At 45.5% G+C, this 18,910-nt stretch overlaps 1 protein-coding gene across 2 annotated transcripts; it reads right to left on the bottom strand.

The window, feature by feature from the left end:
* Positions 1-10,184: 10,184 nt before the first annotated feature.
* On the bottom strand, positions 10,185-18,223 carry TSN (translin). 2 transcript variants are annotated; one of them, XM_032637411.1, is made up of 6 exons: positions 17,996-18,223; positions 16,725-16,818; positions 15,590-15,686; positions 13,831-13,946; positions 12,795-12,874; positions 10,185-12,159 (listed from the first exon to the last, which is right to left on the bottom strand). In XM_032637411.1, exons 1-6 carry the CDS (start codon positions 18,059-18,061, stop codon positions 11,926-11,928), a joined length of 687 nt encoding a protein of 228 aa, XP_032493302.1. In that variant the 5' UTR covers positions 18,062-18,223; the 3' UTR covers positions 10,185-11,925. The 2 variants fall into 2 exon arrangements, with proteins under 2 accessions (XP_032493302.1, XP_032493303.1); XM_032637412.1 differs by lacking the exon at positions 12,795-12,874 and having other exon boundaries at positions 17,996-18,186.
* Positions 18,224-18,910: the final 687 nt, after the last annotated feature.

Below are 18,910 nucleotides of genomic sequence, written 5' to 3'. Positions count from 1 at the left end.
TGATCATAAAATATACACAAACCTATTATTAAAAGTTAAAATTTAGGGCTTCCCTGGTGGCGCAGTGGTTGGGAGTCCGCCTGCCGATGCAGGGGACACGGGTTCGTGCCCCGGTCTGGGAGGATCCCACATGCCGCGGAGCGGCTGGGCCCGTGAGCCATGGCCGCTGAGCCTGCGCGTCCGGAGCCTGTCCTCCGCAACGGGAGAGGCCACAGCAGTGAGAGGCCCGCGTAACGCATAAAAAAAAAAAAAAAAGTTAAAATTTATCAAAACTTACACAAACACTTATAGACCCTACATGGCACCGTTGGCAGTCAAGAGAAATGTAAACAAATGTATGTAAAATGCAGTATTAAATCATAATTGCATAAAAGCAGCAGTGATGTAGCTGGTACTGCTAAGAAGCATCAAGCAATAACGATGGAATCAAAAGTGAAAATAATTGAGAGAATGGAGGGAGGTGAAAATATGGTAGACCTGAAGGAATTGGAGGCCCAGAGAAAGGACGAAGAGAGACAAGAGGAAGACGAAGTAACTGAAGAAACGAAGAGATTCATGACACAGGAAATGGCAACGGGATTTTCTTTATTTGAGGAGGCACTGTTAGTTTTTGAGGCACAGGACCTGAACGTAAACAGTACACGAAGGTTGCAGCAGCCGTTCAGAGTGCAATCCAGTGCTACCATGTCATCTATGATGAGAAAAAAAGAGCTACTACCTAGACATCATTGGATCGTTTTTTCAAGAGGGTAGATAGAATTAAATCCAGCAAGGAACCAGAACCTGTGCCATCAAAGTCAGGCGTGAATGACATTGCAGCTTGCCCTCTGTCTCCCATTGCTGAGGATCCTTCAGCGCCACCATCTCCCACCACCTCTCCCTCCTCCAGTCGGTAACTCTTCTTGCCTGTTCACGCGATGCCAGCCCCTGGATGCCAGCTGTTGTACTGCACTACTGTGCTTTTCAAGGTACTGGACTGTAAGCTTAACAATGTTTCCTTTTAAAAAAATCATAACTGCATAAAATTAACTGAAGTACATACTGTACTGGCGTAACATTTTTGGAGCCATCTCCTGTGGCTCTGGAGGGTGAGTTCAAGTGTTGTGAGCATCCACTTGAAACTCTGTGCGACACTAATAATCTCCAAGTGAACAGTTCGTCTCTCCAGTAAATTGCATATCACAGTAAAAAGTGATGTCTCACAGTTCTTGTGTATTTTTCATCATGCTTAGTGCAATACCATAAACCTTGAGTAAAACCATGAGACCCATACGAAGTGCCACCGGTGATGCTGGAAGTGCCCCCAAGAAGCAGAGAAAAGTCATGATGTTACAAGAGAAAGTTGAATTGCTTGGTGTGGACCATAGACTGAGGTCTGCAGTTGCAGTTGCCGGCATTTCAAGATAAATGAGTCCAACGTAAGGACCATTATAAAAATGAAAAGGAGGGCTACCCTGGTGGCGCAGTGGTTGAGAGTCCACCTGCCGATGGAGGGGACACGGGTTCGAGCCCCGGTCTGGGAGGATCCCACATGCCGCGGAGCAGCTAGGCCCATGAGCCATGGCCGCTGAGCCTGCGCGTCTGGAGCCTGTGCTCCACAACAGGAGAGGCCACAACAGTGAGAGGTCCGTGTACTGCAAAAAAAAAAAAAAAATTATAAATAAATAAGCAGTCTGATGATATATCAGTCAAGCCTCACCCCCATTCTTCTCTCCAAGTCTCTCCCCAGTGCATATGAATGACTTCTTCCCAATGCCCTAGTGCAGGGCCATGGTTGACTCCATCTAGACACTGAAATGGCCACAACCCCCGATCTGAATCTGCCACCCATCCTTTTTTTTTCTTTTTTTGTGTGTGGCTGCGTTGGGTCTTCGTTGCTACGCATGGGCTTTCTCTAGTTGCGGTGAGCAGGGGCTACTCTTCGTTGCCGTGCGTGGGCTTCTCACTGCGGTGGCTTCTCTTGTTGCGGAGCACGGGCTCTTAGGCACACTGGCTTCAGTAGTTGCAGCACGCTGACTCAGTAGTTGTGGTGCCCCGGCTTAGTAGCTCTGCAGCATGTGGGATCTCCCCAGACCAGGGCTTGAACCCATGTCCCCTGCCTTGGCAGGCGGATTCTTAACCACTGCACCACCAGGGAAGCCCCTACCCATCTTTTCTGAGGGCACAGGACCCCTCAGCTCCTCCCTAGGGTCTCCTCTGCAGCCCCTTCCCAGCCAACTTCCTACAGAGGCTACAGCCCACTGTAACCACAGTATAATGAGAGGCTGAGAGGAGGGGGAGAAGCAAGAAATCAGGGTCCCAATAAGCCAGACCAGTATTAGATTCTATTCTCCGTGCTTACGGAAAGGCATTTGACATTTGAGGGGTTAGCATCCTATTTTATCTATTCTCCGAAGACTAGAAAAGTCCACAAAGGATAACACTCCTTTCCCTTTGCTGAGATAAAATTTGAATGATGTACTTCATGTATTCATTCAATCAAAAAATATCTGTTGAGCCTCTTTTCCGTGCCAGGCACTAGTGCAAGACGCTGGCATTCAATGATGAGCAAGACACAAGTTTGCCTGCAAAGCAGTCAGATGGAGGGGTAATGCAGACAAGCAGAGGGGCGGGTACAGCGCAATCTCAGCATCATCCAAGCTGTTTCAGGGAGCCCTGGTGCGGGGGGCAGGGCCTGCAGGTGGGCCTGCATGTGGATCCTTCTGTGTGGACCACTCTGCTGGTGACTGAGCTCATCCTCCGCTCAGCCCCGCATCTCAATAAGGCCTTCCTGGATGCTTTCATCACTGATACACAGGAATTTTCATTACACATCTGAAGTCAGTTAGTATTTTCATTTATTCTTTCCCACATTTTGAGAGTAGAATGCTCTGCTTTTGCACATAGCTCCTCAACCTTGGCACTACAGACCTTTAGGACTGGATAATTCTTGGTCTCAGGGGCTGCCCTGTGCATTGTAGGATGTTTAGCAGCATCCCTGGCTTCTACCCACTGGATGCCGGTGGCACGTCCTTCTCCCAGTTGTGACAACCAAAAATGTTTCCAGACCTTGCCCAGTATCCCCTGGGCCCCCAGCAAATCACTGCTCTTTGCTTATTCACAGATTTGAGTAGCCCTGGAGGCCTCTGAACATTTCCCCTTAGAGTATAGAGGTGTGCTTCTCACCGGTGTGGTCAGTAAGCATTTTGTGAATCCCAACCTGCTATGGCCAAGCTCCGAGAAGCACAGAGAGCAGTGTTCAGGAAATATGCAGCAGGGAATGGGTGAGAAGAAAGGGCCGCACTATCATCAAAGCCTCCGATGCAGGGGCTTTCCTGGTGGCACACTGGTTAAGAATCCACCTGCCAATGCAGGGGACACAGGTTCGAGCCCTGGTCCGGGCAGATCCCACATGCCGCGCAGCAACTAAGCCCGTGCACTGCAACTACAAGAGCCTGCGCTCTAGAGCCCACGAGCCACAACTACTGAGGCAGTGAGCCACAACTACCGAAGCCGGTGCGCCTGGAGACTATGCTCCACAACAAGAGAAGCCACCGCAATGAGAAGCCCATGCACTGCAATGAAGAACAGCCCCTGCTCGCCACACCTGGAGAAAGCCTGCGCACAGCAACAATGGCCCAACGCGGCCGAAAAATAAATAAATAAATTTAAAAGAAAAAAAAAAAAAGGCTCCGATGCAGCCTAAGCAGCGTCCACTTAATCCATCAGGACACAGGCAGTCACTGAGGGCTTTAGAGCAGGCAAGTGACCAGAATCAGACTTCAGGATGATACCAAGACAGCAGAATATCGGAGACACTAGAGGAATGACAGTTTGGAAGCAGGGAACCACCAGGCTTTGGGGACAGGACTGGCAACAGGTGATGGCATTCCGATCTAGGAAAGTGGCAGAGTGAGCTGGGAGTCAAAAAAAGGCCTACAAGGCACCTAGGAGGTAGACCCTACTAGGAACAGGTGGAGAGTGGAGAGGCCAGGGAAAAGGGGCCTCAAGGCTGAGGCAGTGGGAAGCACGGGAAGGGCTGGGGGCTGGTCAGAAGCAGCTTAACTGTAGACACTCCATGGAGTGTCTCCACAGAGTTTGCTGAGAACTGGAGACCAACTTATCCATTTACCAAGAAGCAGTGAATTGTACTGTTTCCATCGCACCTCTGTGGAAGGAGCTCAGTAAAGAGAACGGACATTCGCATGAGTGGTTAGCTAAAGGATAATACTTCTGATCAAAAGTTAATAGTAGAATTCACAGTTATCTCAAAATAAGGTTTTTAAAAAGTCAGTGAGGGAGTTCTCTGGCAGTCCAGTGGTTAGGACTCGGTGCTTTCACTGCCATGGCCCTGGGTTCAATCCCTGGTCGGGAAACGATCCCACAAGCCGCGCAGTGTGGCCAAAACCCAAAACCAAAAAACCAAAAAAGCCAGTGATACATTTAGGATAAAACCAACAATGCAAAAAATATATATGCATCTTTAAGAATTTTTTGTAATTTCCCAATTTTCAACAATTGATTCCATATTTCTTTTATAATCACAGAAGGAACACAAGTCAAAAAAGGGCAGAATATACAAAACATATCGAAAAGCAATGGTCTGCACACTGACATATTCCTCAAAGTGTTTACGTAACCCCTGTCACACCTTTGATTGCACACCAGGTGATATGATCTATTCTCTCCTGCCAGTGAGTATAAAATAAATGAGGATTAAAGTCAAAGTTCTTCTGGAATCAGCTCAAAGAATGCTCATGTCAGTCCTATGGCAGGCCACAGCCAGTGACCCCGGTGCCCATGTGGCCAGTTCTGTTAAGCAAGATGAAGGCGTGGCCTTGTCCTTGATGGGGTGGGGCCTGCAGGTTAGGCGTGGAAAGGCTCACCAGCCTCACAAACCTCCCGGCCGGCAACCCTGCTACCCCCCAGCTGATGCCCACCTCCAGGACCGGTCCCGGAAGACTGACGGCCAACCTCTGCTGGGCACCGTTGAAGAGAGCCTGGGTCCATCCCTCTGATCCCCGTCTTTCTTTTGGGGATTTGAAGGTTAACTTTTTTTGCAGGCTCAGCGGCCATGGCTCACGGGCCCAGCCACTCCGCGGCATGTGGGATCCTCCCGGACCGGGGCACAAACCCGTGTCCCCTGCATCGGCAGGCGGACTCTCAACCACTGCGCCACCAGGGAAGCCGAAGGTTAACTTTTGATGCAAAAATATGAAGCCTTAAAGTTGATTGATCTTTCTCTTTTTTAATACTGACTACGGGTCTTTGTCTTAATTGTGTCAACTCTAGGTCTAATTAAATAGCTTCTGATTAAAGTAGAAGGGCCCAGGCCACAGACTGCTCCCAAAACAACCCCTGAATGATTTAAACAATCTTGCAGTCTTCCCCCAGAAAGCGAAAACAAACACTGTACCCTTTGTATTTCCCAAAATATGGGAATGAAAAAAGTCTGGCTTCACTTCAAGGTCAGGGTGAGCAAAACGTTCATCACTGGAAGGTCTGACCACAGGGACGCCGCAGAGGAGGCTGAAGGCGAGTCTTTCCTGACCTCTGGCCAGAGCTGGCTGGCAGGTCCAGCTGGCACATCTAGACTGCAAGACCAGCGTTCTGTCACCAAAACACACAGCTGAAATGGAGGATTGCAGGCCTCTAGCCAGAGCAGATGGCTATGGGTAAATGTTAATTCATATTAAATGACACCAGACGATCATAGTAACTGATGTAAGGGACAGGGTAAATAAGGGATAAAATGACAAAGGACGTAACTAACAAGCCCAACTTTCTTGTCTGAGGATTCTACTTATTTTCACTGTTTTATTCCTTCCCCATTCATGAGAACTCCACCCTCAGGACCTAATCACCTCCCACAGCCCCACCTCCAAATACCATTCAATTAGGGATTAGGCTTCAATATACGAATCTGGGGGGAGACAGAAACATTCAGCCCTCTGCCCCCAACTCCAATCAGTGAGCGACTGTACTCAATTCTTTCTCTGCAGGGTACTTCATGTGCACCTTACCCCATCATGCTCGTCATCAGCTACCCAAGCTGACTGACCCTTATAACCTCAAAGACAGCAAGAGCCTCTCACAGGTCTCCCTGCCTTCGGTCTCCCCCCACTGGTAACATGACACAGCCAGGATTCAAAACTATGGCTGGCTGACCCCAAAGCTGCTCCCTCTCTTCAAAAAACCCTAACGTCCTCCAATGCGCCATTCAAAGTCCCAGTTCAGGTTTTTCCAAGTCTAACAATCCAACCTTGCCAGACCGTCCCCTCCATTCAAACAGTGACATCCCCACCCCCATTAAATGGCTGATACATTTCTGCTTTGGTTTCAATTATTCTGCCCACCCAACAATGACCTTCTCTAGTTCCAGGCTTACCTAAATCCTACCTCTTTCATGAATCAGTTCAATTATACCTCCTAAATTCCCACAGCAATCATTCACAAGTTATTTAGCAATTAAGTACTATTATTATGACATCTCATCTATTATCATCTTGAATGTTTTTCCCCCCTCAGGCCACTCAGCGCAGCATGTGGGATCTTGGTTCCCTGACCAGGGATCCCCTGCATTGGAAGTGCAGTCTTAACGACTGGATCACCAGGGAAGTCCCTAACATCTTGAATTTTAGCTCGGAGTAGGGAATCCTCATAGACTGCTGATGGGAGAACATACTGGCAGTTCCTTAAAAAGCTACACATAAAATTACCATTTTTACCGTAGACTTCTAGGTATCTATCCAAAAGAAACGGAAATACCCACTCCACTCACACACAGACTTGCACAAGAATGTTCCTAAGAGCCAAAAAGTAGAAACTTAAATCTTCATCATCTGATGAATGGATAAAACGTGGAATATCCATACAATGGAATATTATGCAGGAATAAAAAGGAACAAGCTACTAACGTGAAGGAGCCCTAAAAATATTATGCTAAGTGAAAAGACACAAGGGACCATATACTGTATCGTCCCATTTGTGTGAAGTATCCAGAAAAGGCAAATTTATAGAGAAGGAAAGTAGACTAGCAGTTGCCTGGGGCTGGGAGTGGGAACAGGGATCTTCTGGGGAGACAAAAACGTTCTCAAATGGGTTTATGGTGATTTTTGCACCACCTGGTAAATCAAATCACTGAACTGTACACTTGATATGAGTCCACTTTATATGTAAAATGTATTTCAATAAATCTGTTGAAGTTTTTTTTTAATTATAGTAGGCGCTCAAATATTAGCAGAGTAACTAACCTTACTGTTTGTATATTTTCTCACCACCCTCGCCCCTGCAACTTGACCCTAATCTTGAGGGCAGGACCAAGTCTCCCACGTACTGTGCTGATTTTCAATACAAGTTGCACCTAACCCAAACCTATACACACAGTGTTCACAACCACTTGTGGATGCGATTTTTGCCTTGTCAGGCTATGGAGTGGGTGATGCCATCAGGAGAGAAATGGTGTCTGTGGATAGACAGGCAGAATAACTGTGTCTGAATCCCAGCAGCTCCTCCACTTCCTAGCTGTGAACTCAGGGCACTGCCCGCTGCGAGCCCATTCTCCAGGCCCAAAATGGGAAAAACTATGGTAGCTACCTCGTAAGATTGCTCTGAGGATGACATGAGATGATCTGGAGAAAACGTTTAGCGCGGTGCTTGGAACATGTAACAGCTCATTGCACGTCGACTTCAAACACACAAACCCGACCACAAATGCACACACACCAGAGGAGTCTCTTTAAACAGGAAACAACCTTCAACAACAGAGGGTACGACTACAGATGACCCACCCCTCTTCTTCTCATCTACCAGGCGAGGGGCCCTGGGATGTTTCTTCTCCCTTCCAAGCCCACTGAAATTCATCTGTGACCAGAAATACTATTAATCATCGAACAGGAGGAACTCGACAGTGCCCACGATTTTCATCATTTAGTTTGTCTGACTCTCCATCCTCTCTCATCCTACAAGGTGGGATTTCACTTCCTGGCTCCCTCGGTGTGAGCAGGGCCACACATCCAGTTCTAACCAACGAACGTTGAGGAAGTGACATGTCACTTCCAAACCAGAGCGTGTGTCTGTACAAGACTCTCCCGGAGGAACTAATAAGCGGCCCAGCTGTGGCTGCACTGTCAGCTACGTGACGCCAACATGGAGCGGGGGACCTGAAATGGTCGGGGAGGATGAGTGGGAAATAAACCTGCTCTATGTCGTTTTGCGTCACCCAGCCTCGCCTGACAAAGTCACAAGGCTCTCAGGCTGTGAAACTGTACATTTTATAGTGTTTTCTTTTTTAATTTATTTATTTTTGGCTGCGTTGGGTCTCCATTGCTGCACGTGGGCTTTCTCTAGTTGTGGCGAGTGGGGGCAACTCTTTGGTGCAGTGTGTGGGCTTCTCATTGCAGTGGCTTCTCTTGTTGTGGCTCGCGGGCTCTAGAGCGCAGGCTCAGTAGTTGTGGCGCATGGGCTTAGTTGCTCTGCGGCATGTGGGATCTTCCCGGACCAGGGCTCGAACCCATGTCCCCTGCATTGGCAGGCGGATTCTTAACCTCTGTGCCACCAGGGAAGCCCTGAAATTGTACATTTTAAATCTCTCACCTAAAAAAACCTTCCTGGGACTTCCCTGGTGGTCCAATGGTAAAGAATCCGCCTTCCAATGCAGGGGACATGGGCTCAAGCCCTGGTCAGGGAACTAACATCCCACATGCCGCAGGGCAACTAAGCCCGTGCACAACTGTTGAGCTTGCCCGCCTCAACTAGAGAGCCTGCGTGCCGCAAACTACAGAGCCCACGCGCCCTGGACCCTGCGCGCCACAACTAGAGAGAAGAGAAAAACCCTCACGCCACAACTAGAGAGAAGCTCACACTCCACAACAAAAGATCCCGCACGCCTCAACAAAGCGCCTGCGTGCTGCAACTAAGACCCGATGCAGCCAAAAATAAATAAAATAAATTATAAAAATAAATAAATAAACAAACCTTCCGAAGACCCTTCATTCCCCTGGCTTCTGTGCCGAGGCACTCTCCCTGTTCTGTCAGCCTCTCTGACCACTCCTCGTGGCTCCACTCCCTCCCTCTACCCTGCTGGTAACCAGGGCTCTGTCCTCAGCCCTGACACTTCTCAATCCACACGCCCTCCAGGGAGATCCCAACCTGCTCTCCCGTTTCATCTACCACACATACGCTAACGCCACCCGAAGCTCTCTCGAGGACTCCCCATTTCTCTCACACCCAAAGTCCTGCTGGGCACCTCAGTCAGCTGCTCCGCAAGCACCATCAATCCCACATGTCCAAAAGTAAGCACGCTGTCTGCCCAGCCGCCTCGAGCCACGCGTTTCCCCCTACGAGCCTCACCTTGGCTAGCAGCACCTGAGCCTCCTGGAGGCTTCCAGACCAGAAACCTGACAGTTAAGCTGGATGCCTCCGTCTCCTTCATGCCTTCCTCATTCAACCAACCATCCTGTCAGTTTCGCCTCCCTTAAATGGTATTGTATGGGGGGAAGGGGGATGGTTTGTTTTTATTTGTTTAATGCTTATTACAGTCACCAAGAAAAGAAACTGTTTCAGGCTCAGGGAGAATCTTATTCTGGTGTGAGGCATGACAGTGATGTGCTACCTGGGACAAACAGTTCGGTCTAGACCACGAAAGAAGAAAGCTACAACTTCTGAGCGCACAATCATGAAACGATGGCAGGAGAAGCCTGCATATCCAAATCATCCCTGTAGCCACTTGCTCAAGTCAAGGTCTCAGAACACAGCCAAAGGAGCTTTTGCTCTTTATTAAATTCTCTTCAGCATCACTCATTGTTCAAGTTTAAGACAGGGCAAATCCTTTCTAGTATTTATGGGGCTCTCATCTTCTCCTCATCAATATATCTATAAAGAAAGCATCCACTAACTCATCTCTATTCTCTCTAACCTGCTTGATTTTCGAAAGTTGGAAAAAGCAATCTTGGTGTCCCAGAACCAGAGCCAAGGCTTCCCAACATCTTCAGTTAAAATACCAGTTATCTCCCAACCAGGGGAGAGCACAGCAACATTACCTACACTTTACAGTACACAGCTCAGTGGCTGCTCTACCACACAGCAGTGTGGGCTCATCACCCCAGTCTTCTTCAGCCTCAAAAACCATTCAGAACTTACTGCCCATGTAGAAGAGTTCTCATGGCAGCACACTAAGTGACAAAAAGACCAAAAAAAAAAAAAAAGAAAAGAAAGAAACTGTTTTTATTGCTTTACAACAAGCCGGCAACACACACAACAGAATAATCATACACGTGACACTTGTACATCCCCGAACGGAGTATAAAACCAGAATGTGCTCCTCCACTTAAAACGTTATTTGTGAAAAGTGAAATCCACAACTTCTGCCAAGAACTTTACTGTTCTCAAGCAGAACTGGTACTTAAAGAGGCAAAGAAAGCGATGATCAAACTTACTGCATATGTCTGATCATGGAATTCAAAGCCTTTTATGCTCAGTCCAGGCAGTGCTATTACCGCACATTTGAGGTGACCATCCTAGGCACTTTAAGACTCTATAACATTTTTCTTTCCAAATTCTTCTGCAGAAAGAGCTGTCAAGAAAATTGTTCTAAAATGCAACTATGCATAGCAATTTATGTCTCATTTCTACTTCTTTCCTCATGATGGAAAATCTGATCGGTCCTTAACTCAGCCTGATAACAGCTCTGATGGCCATGCCAAATATCCTACTGTACAAACAGGAAGCCCAAACCCATATTAGGCATGAGAGGGTGACACTTCTAAATACTTCCTATTATTCTGGACACACTGGCACCTTCCCTTCAGTGAGCTCCAAGATGCTGTGGATTAAGTCACCATTTTAATAATATCTCAACAGCAAAATTACATGGCAAGTACTACCTGAAAATTGGGAGGGGGGCGGTGCCAATGAGATACATGTGACTTGCCCAAAACTGTAAAACGTGACTGTTGGAATAATCAACAACCTGAGAGAATTGCTTACTCGAAAAAACATGACTAAATCAGCTAATTTGTTTGTTTGTTTTTTAATTCAAGGTTTTCTCTTACTTCCAGACAAAGCACAGCATTCTTCAGTCAGAACATCACCAGTCAGGGTGCTGAGAATTAACTCCGCTGAGTGGCTTTACACTCCCAGACCTAGCAGTCTACCTGGCTATTAGGTAAAAAGTTTCATAGCTCAGAAATACATCATATGAAATGTTAGTTCAAGATGTGTGTGGACGCAATGTTTACCTGCTGCAACAGGAGAATGTTAAGGCAACATCAGAACACAGAGGTGTTTCAAAACACTACCCCTACTCCCCACCTGGTAAGCAGAGCCAGATGATGTTACTCAATCCTTAATACAAAAATGTCCCCAAATAATCTGCTGAACTTGACTTTGCAGTTTAATCTTTGATATTTTGATGGCAGTGAGAGAGAACCCTGGGGCTATACTTCCCTTGCAAAAAAATTCAACATCTGATTTACTCAGAAGGTTTAAAATGAGGAAGGAAAATATAAAATAACTTGTCCTTCGCTTGGCAACCATCCTTTTGAGTTAACTATTTTTATACGGTATCCAGGGCATACCTGGGTATGGATGGCTAATTTGGATATAGAAAACATCAAGGGTCACTCCTGGAAGAATCACAAACAAGACAGTAAAGCTCTCCATCAGTACATCGACAGCATCAGGGTAAGCAAGAAAAGAACTTTACCAAGAGGTTGGCATTTACACTTTTTGACAGAACTGAAATACACTGAGTCACAGAGCAAATTCACTGAAACGACAAAGAAAACTCTGTCCTTGTAAAGGCTATTCTTTCACCCCCAAAAAAAGTGTTTCAACTCTGATACACCACACAACCGGTTAAGAAAATGAAGCGCGGTGTTTAGCGATGGGCATCCTAACGACCGTGAGAGGCGCCGGGCTGGGGTCAGCGGGGCGCGCGGAGAGCCCCTACTTCTCCACACAGGCCGCCGCCGTCTCCTTGTTGAAGCCGCGGATGGAGAGGTCGTAGACCACCTCCTCCACTTTCTTCACGTCGTACTTCAGGCCGTCGTAGCGCTTCCGCAGGGAGTCGTTTTTGAGGTTGAGGAGGCGGAAGCCGGAATCCAGCTCGTTGATGAAGGTGGAGATGTGCAGGGGCCGGGAGTAGTCTCCGGCGGTCACGCTGTTGACCGACAGTCTCGACTGCGGGACAGAGAAGCGGGGATGTCACAGCAGGGCTCCTCCTCCTGGCCGCAGCCACCAGGCCCGCGGGCCGCAACACGTCTCCATACTGCCCCTCATAATTCCAGTTCTGACAACTGCTTGATCTTACTAACTTACTTAATAACTTAAGAAATCATTGGCCTTTTGTTGGAGTTTCTGTGGCCTCCAACTTTTCATAAATATGAATAGGTTATAGTGAACACCTTTATAACAGCTTTTCCTCTTCTTTTGAATTACTTTTATGGGATAATTTCTCAGGAGATGAAGGAGATAAAGGCAAGAATAATTTATACAGTTATATAGTTAAATTGTTCCCCCAGACAATTATATGAATTAATGCAGTCACCAGGAATCTATGCCTCACCACTACTTTGAAAGGAGGTATTCTCATCTTCTAAAAATGCACACAATAGTTAAGTGTGCACAGCCACCTCATCGTCTGAACCGCTATCCCAGCAAAACCTAACACACACAGTACACAGTCAATGACTACCCTGTGACCGACAGGTGGCTTAGAAAAGAACGAGGCTTCTGAATTTTTGTACCCATTTTAAAAAACTGACAATGAAGTGGAAAAATCAAAAGAGCAAATGACAAATCACTAAGCTTCTTACCAGTTCACTAGCAAGAATGAGAACTCCTGAGAGATAATCTTCTACATCCAGGTGAAATCCCTTCTCCCGATCTGGCTCAACTAGAAAATATAACAAAGACAAGGTCGTGATGGAAATACAACTTACACCGAAAAACTTTTTAAACTACAGACACATACACACACGTGTAATTTCTCTCAAAGTGAAAAAGGAACAAGTCCTTCAAAACTATCTTTTGAATGTGGACATATCCTTGGCACTGTGGACTTTTCATGCTCTCAAGCAGAATTCAATTTTTCCTTCCATTCTTCTTTCAAAATATAATACCACCAAAGGGTTTCCCTGGTGTCACAGTGGCTAAGAATCTGCCTGCCAATGCAGGGGACATGGGTTCGAGCCCTGGTCCAGGAAGATCCCCCATGCCGCAGAGCAACTAAGCCCGTGCGCCGCAACTACTGAGCCCCCGCGCCTAGAGCCCGTGCTCCGCAACAAGAGAAACCACCGCAATGAGAAGCCCACGCACCACAATGAAGAGTAGCCCCTGCTCGCCGCAACTAGAGAAAGCCCACGTGCAGCAATGAAGACCCAATGCAGCCAAAAATAATAAATAAATTTTCAACCAAAAATAATAATAATAATAATACCACCAAGAATATATGTTATGTCTGAGAATACCTTTGTTTTTAGAAGTGCATGCTGAAGCACTGAAATGACAAGTCATGGTGTCTACACCCAGCTTTCAAACGGTTCACACGTGCCCCCAAGGCACACACAGTAAGAGACTAAGCAGATGGGCCAAAATGTGAACAAGTAGAGGATCTAAGTGAGGGGTACACAGGGGTTCACTGTACTGTTCTTTCAACTTTTCTGTAGGCTTGACGTTTTTAAAAACTCAAAGGAACGCCCAAGTACAAAGAGCAAGCCACTACATATTTTTAGTTTTTCTGTTTCCAAGTAACCCGTTTTCCATTTAGCTCTCATTTGTTTCCATAAATAGAAAGCCCCCCCGCCAAAACCTCAGCTGGCCCTGCAGGTAGACACGCCTGCGGACACTCACTGCCAAGGATCTCCGTGACCGCCTCTCGAGTCACCAGGGTCTCCGACTCCAAGTACACGACGAAGGCTGCCAAGAAGACCAGGCGCTGTAGCACAAACCTCCAGTGCTCGTGAAACCTGCAGCGAGTGTGAGGCACCAGCGTCAGAAAGACAGAACGGGGGCAGCCATGGCCAGACACGTGAGGAGTGGGGCCATTTTCAAATAAAACTTATAAAACGTGTAAGAGCAATGTGACATTTAAGTATATGAGATGGAATCAGTGTTAAGTACACTGGACTGGATTTGCCAGTCCAAATTTATAACAATTACTTACTATAATTTTAATGAATGAGAAGCATGGTCCAATTTTGATGAATGCAAAACTTTACAACCAAAGGCTATGGACAAGAGCAACTGTGCTTTAGAAGTTTAATCAGTAAATACAATAACACTGCTCTGAGAAAAATAAATGTGGGCGAATGAAGATTGATGAGTGCCACAACTGTACATCAGCCTCAGCACCTGACTGTGTTATTCTCTGAACTGAGTGCAGGGTATCAAGAAACTCCTGATTCACACACATAGGAAATAACTACCATTTGCAGTCACTAACCAGGTGAACTTAAAACCTTGGGATACTGCGGTTAAACCAAGCTAGGAGCCTGAAAAAGAAATAGAAATTTTACAACCCCTAGATATTTATGCTATGCCTCCTGATTTTCAAATGTGGCAACAAATTCAAGACCATCTTTCAACAAAACCCAGGCCAAACAAAACATTCTGAGGTCCAAATCAGCCAGAGGGCAGCCTGTGTGTGAACTCCAAACAGCATGGTCTCTAAAGACCCTGCCAGTTCTATTGTCCTACTTCTCTAAGCATCAGTTATTACCTTACAGCAGGGGTCAGCAAACCTTTTCTGTGATTGAGGCTTTGTGGGTCACTTTCAGTCTCTGTCACATACTCTTGTTTTTTTTTTTTCTTAACAACTCTTTAAAATATAAATATATTTATATAAAATATAAAAGGCCACAGTAGTTTGCGGGCCCCTACCTTGAAAGAATCTTGTGAGGTTATACTATCCACTCCCCACATACATGTCCTAACTATTCCTTGCCTATAACGTGTCTTAAAAGAACATCTTCTCTAGTGAGAAAGCAAGCGTAAGTAGAAAAGTTTAGGTTCCTATTTACTATATTTCATCAACACTCAGTTTTTCCCAGTTTAACATCTACGAAATCATGATGTATTGTACAATCTACATTTCACAATTATGATTAACAAATTTTTTCCCTAGTGGTATGAAAAATAACATTGTATCTTAAAATTAATAGTGTTGTACATTCAAGGAGATACAGCATATTACCCACATATGTCACTTGGCAGTGAAATTCGGTATTCAGTATATTTATACACACACACATACACTGCCACTTAATCTCATAACCTTAACAGCAAAGATAGGGTTCATCCAACTTCACAAGTATACTAGAAAGATATTCTCTATTTTGACCTTCACACAATACATATTTTCTTTTAATTACCTTTTCATTGCAAAAATTATACATGTTCCTTAAGAAAATTTTGAAAGTAAAAGGGAGAAAAAAATAAAATCAACAATTTTGTCACCATTAAAATACCATCACTATTAACAGTTCCATTTCCTTTCTGTTGCTTCTCCTAAGTAGAGGGATTTTTACCGAAGCAATCATTTTAGTACATATAATTTTTCTCTTGCCTTTTTTTACTTAACGTTATAAAAGATGTTAGTTGTCTTACAAACCTGTAATACTGTTCAGCAGGAAACTTGGTCTTCAAAGACGTCAGATGTGTTTTTACTGTACCAAAATGTTCTCGAGCTTTCAAACACCTCTTTGGAACTGATCACAAAAAGATAATCAAACATAATAATGACAGACTGAGCAGATTTCAAATACACTTCTTGCTTAACAATCTATGTAGTCTACCTGGAAATTTTTTTTAAATCTCATGACCAAATGTAGGGTATGCAGCTCTGCTTTCAATCTGGCTCTCAAAATTTCATATCTAGCTTCCCTACTAAAAAATAAACAAACAAAAAATTGCTAAAAGGGAATATGTTGGGTAACGTACTGGTAAACTGTCATAAATAACCTCATCTTTAAGCTGCCTTTCCTAGTCAGTCCCCAAAGGATGCCTAAAATTGGACTGCTTCTAGCTCCCATATTTGGTCAAAAGGCAGCTTTATAATTATTCTCAATCAGGCTGACCAACTCTGTATCACCTAGAAAAATGACTTGCCCCTGACACCTGTTAATTACATCATTATATCATTATCTATCTGAAACTATATTTCAGCTCTCTCAGTTGTGCTGACTACATCTTACAATGGAGGTTCCATGTCTAAACTTCTCGTACTTGATACCCAAAGAAGAGCTGCCTGTAAACACACTGACAACATTTTACACTGGCCATTTCATTATCTACAAATGCATATTAAATTATTTTCAATGACTGAAAGAGTGGGTTTAAGAAAAAGAGCCAGATAAAAGTTGCTAGATACACAAGACAGCTATGAAACTACCACAATTATCATCAGTATAACTCTATCACAGGAGAAAACATTCCTATTTCCACCTACGTGAAACTAGAAAATCAGCTATGAAACTACCACAATTATCATCAGTATAACTATCACAGGAGAAAACATTCCTATTTCCACCTACGTGAAACTAGAATATCAAAATACACAGAATTCTGGAAATCTGTAAAATGATCAACTCACCCACTTCACCAATTTTTACTCACCATAAAGCATGAGAGACATTTTTCAGAGTAAATAATACAGATTTGATATGCCTTCTGGATGTAAATTAACTCTTTAAAGGAGAGATCAATAAATTGGATAAAAACCTTCAAAATCAAAACGAAGAACTTACTGTCCTGAAACCCAGCACCCTGATGGACCCCTTGCAGTAGCGTTAAAATCTCTCGAGCTGTTTGTTCTAAACTCTGTACAACTTTTCGGATTTCCTAGAAAGAATTAAAGATGAAAATATCAAATAAATCCAACATAATCATTATATTATCATAGCCTCAAACCAAATATATACTAAATAGCATATTTGATCTATGACACCTTCACGTAGATTCAAAACACTAGCAACATTTACAAGGACATGAATGGTGCACAAAATATCCAGATTTGAATTCTGACTTTTCCACTTACTTCCTCTATGAGACCTTCAGGAAGTCACTAAAAAGCCTTAGATTCCTGATATAGACTTCAAAGGCTAATTGCCACCCACTCACCCAAAATATCCCACTCCAACACTAAAGGAGATGAGGCACCCACACGTAAACCAACAAGAGAAGAATGAAACGCAATACAAGGATCGGGTATTTTTCATTCACTCATTTTACAAATATTCACTGAGCACATTTTTAGGCACTGTGTAACTACTGAGGAACCAAGCAGGCAGTCCCTTCCTTCCTTTAGAGTATAATGCGGGAGGCGTTTAAAAAATAACCATCACACAATTTTTTTTAATGGTAACGCACTACTAGAAGTAAACATAACAGGGTAAAAAATTATTCACATTTTGACATCAAGGAGGTGAACACGAGACAACCAGGAAAAGAGTGGAAAAGTAGTGCATTCCGGGAAAAGTAAGCAGTACGTGCAAAAGTCCTGAGGCAGGAAGCTATTTGGGGAACTAGAGGAATAAAAGGGAGGTAAACTGAGCATAACACACAACGGAAGAAGGCGTAAAATGAGACTGGAGAGAGAGACCTGTGAGTCACAGTAGTCTGGATTTTTATCCTACGTGGAATGAGAAGCCATAGGAGAGTTTTAAAGAGAAGGGCACACGTGCTTTTAAGACACCAATAAACAAACACAACAAACACGTGTCGTCTGAGTCCCATGCGCTAACTGAGGCTTCCACATAATCATACGCTAAAAAGGAGGAAAACTGACACCCAAATGAGGTAGGTGATGCCAAGGAACCGAGCCCCGAACACAGGGAACCAGAACCTGGCAGCAGAATCGGTGGCCGGGGGAGGGAAGTGCCCTGAGCCAAAACAAGACGGGAGCAACCCACCCCCAGAGGCTTCCCCACCGCTCGAATCTGAGCGACGGAGGAGGGCCGGGCGTCGCGGCCCAGCTAGGCAAGGAGAGGGAAAGGGGATGGGGAGAGAGGGGGCTCGCCTCTCGGATGTCCTGCTCGGCAGCCAAAAAGCCCTGCAGCTCCACGAAGATCTCGCTCACAGACATGGCGTCGGCCGCACGAGTGTCAGCCAGGGCGGCGAGGGTGGCCAGCCGAGTTCGTTCGGGAGACAACCGGCGCCGTCAGTCACAACGCCCGCCACCACCGCGGCCGCGTCCACCGGGCCCTGCGCTGGGACTGTCGCTGGGGTCCTCCCAGGCCCACGGCGCGCAGAAGGCCGGGCTGTCCGCCGCTCTGCCTGAGGCGCTGTCCGGAAGGCATAGCAAGGTGGGCAGGGCTCTTCCGACAGGCATCACCGAAAACAGCCCGGGAAGGGGTCCTCGGACCACGTGGGCCTGAGGACTGGGGCTTGGGTTTAGAGGTGTGGGGCATCCCGCTATTAGCTCGTGAAGTCCACCCCGCTGTCTTGTTGGGTGTTTGGTGCCAGGAGCCCTGCACGATGCCAAAATCTGAGGATCCTCAAGTCCCTTATATGAAATGGCGTAGCATTTGAGTATAACCTACGCACATCCTCCTGTAATACTTTGCTTACTTGTAATTAGGTATTAGTTGTTATACCTAATAAAATGCATTAAGTAAATAGTTGTAAATACACTGCGAATAATATGTACATAGTTGCTGGTGCACAAAAATTCAAGCTTTGCTTTTCGGAGCTTTGGAATTTTTTTTTGAATATTTCTACCTGGGGTTGGTCGAATTTGCGGTGCGGAACCGCAGATACGGAGGGCTGACTACTGTACATGGTGTTTTATCCAACAGCAGTTGGCGGGAAGATGCTTCGATACTGAAGGGTACGCATATAAAGAATGTAGATTGCAGTCTTCGTAAAAAGGGAAACAGTACATTCGTCTCTGCAAAAAAATACTCGGGAAAAATAGTGTATGCGGGACTGTAAT

The sequence above is a fragment of the Phocoena sinus genome, chromosome 7 (genome assembly GCF_008692025.1).
Source record: "Phocoena sinus isolate mPhoSin1 chromosome 7, mPhoSin1.pri, whole genome shotgun sequence".
In the NCBI taxonomy this organism is placed as follows: domain Eukaryota; kingdom Metazoa; phylum Chordata; class Mammalia; order Artiodactyla; family Phocoenidae; genus Phocoena; species Phocoena sinus.
The sequence above is the reverse complement of the archived record's forward strand: the minus strand, read 5'-3'. Positions and strand labels throughout refer to the sequence as shown.

Coding starts and splice junctions, on each gene's coding strand:
- TSN (XM_032637411.1), bottom strand. CDS start 18,061: ATGTCTGTGAGCGAGATCTTCGTGGAGCTGCAGGGCTTTTTGGCTGCC. Junction 16,819..17,995: donor CCGAGCAGGACATCCGAGAG/GCGAGCCCCCTC, acceptor AATTCTTTCTAG/GAAATCCGAAAAGTTGTACA. Junction 12,160..12,794: donor TCATTCTTGCTAGTGAACTG/GTAAGAAGCTTA, acceptor TCTGTCCCGCAG/TCGAGACTGTCGGTCAACAG.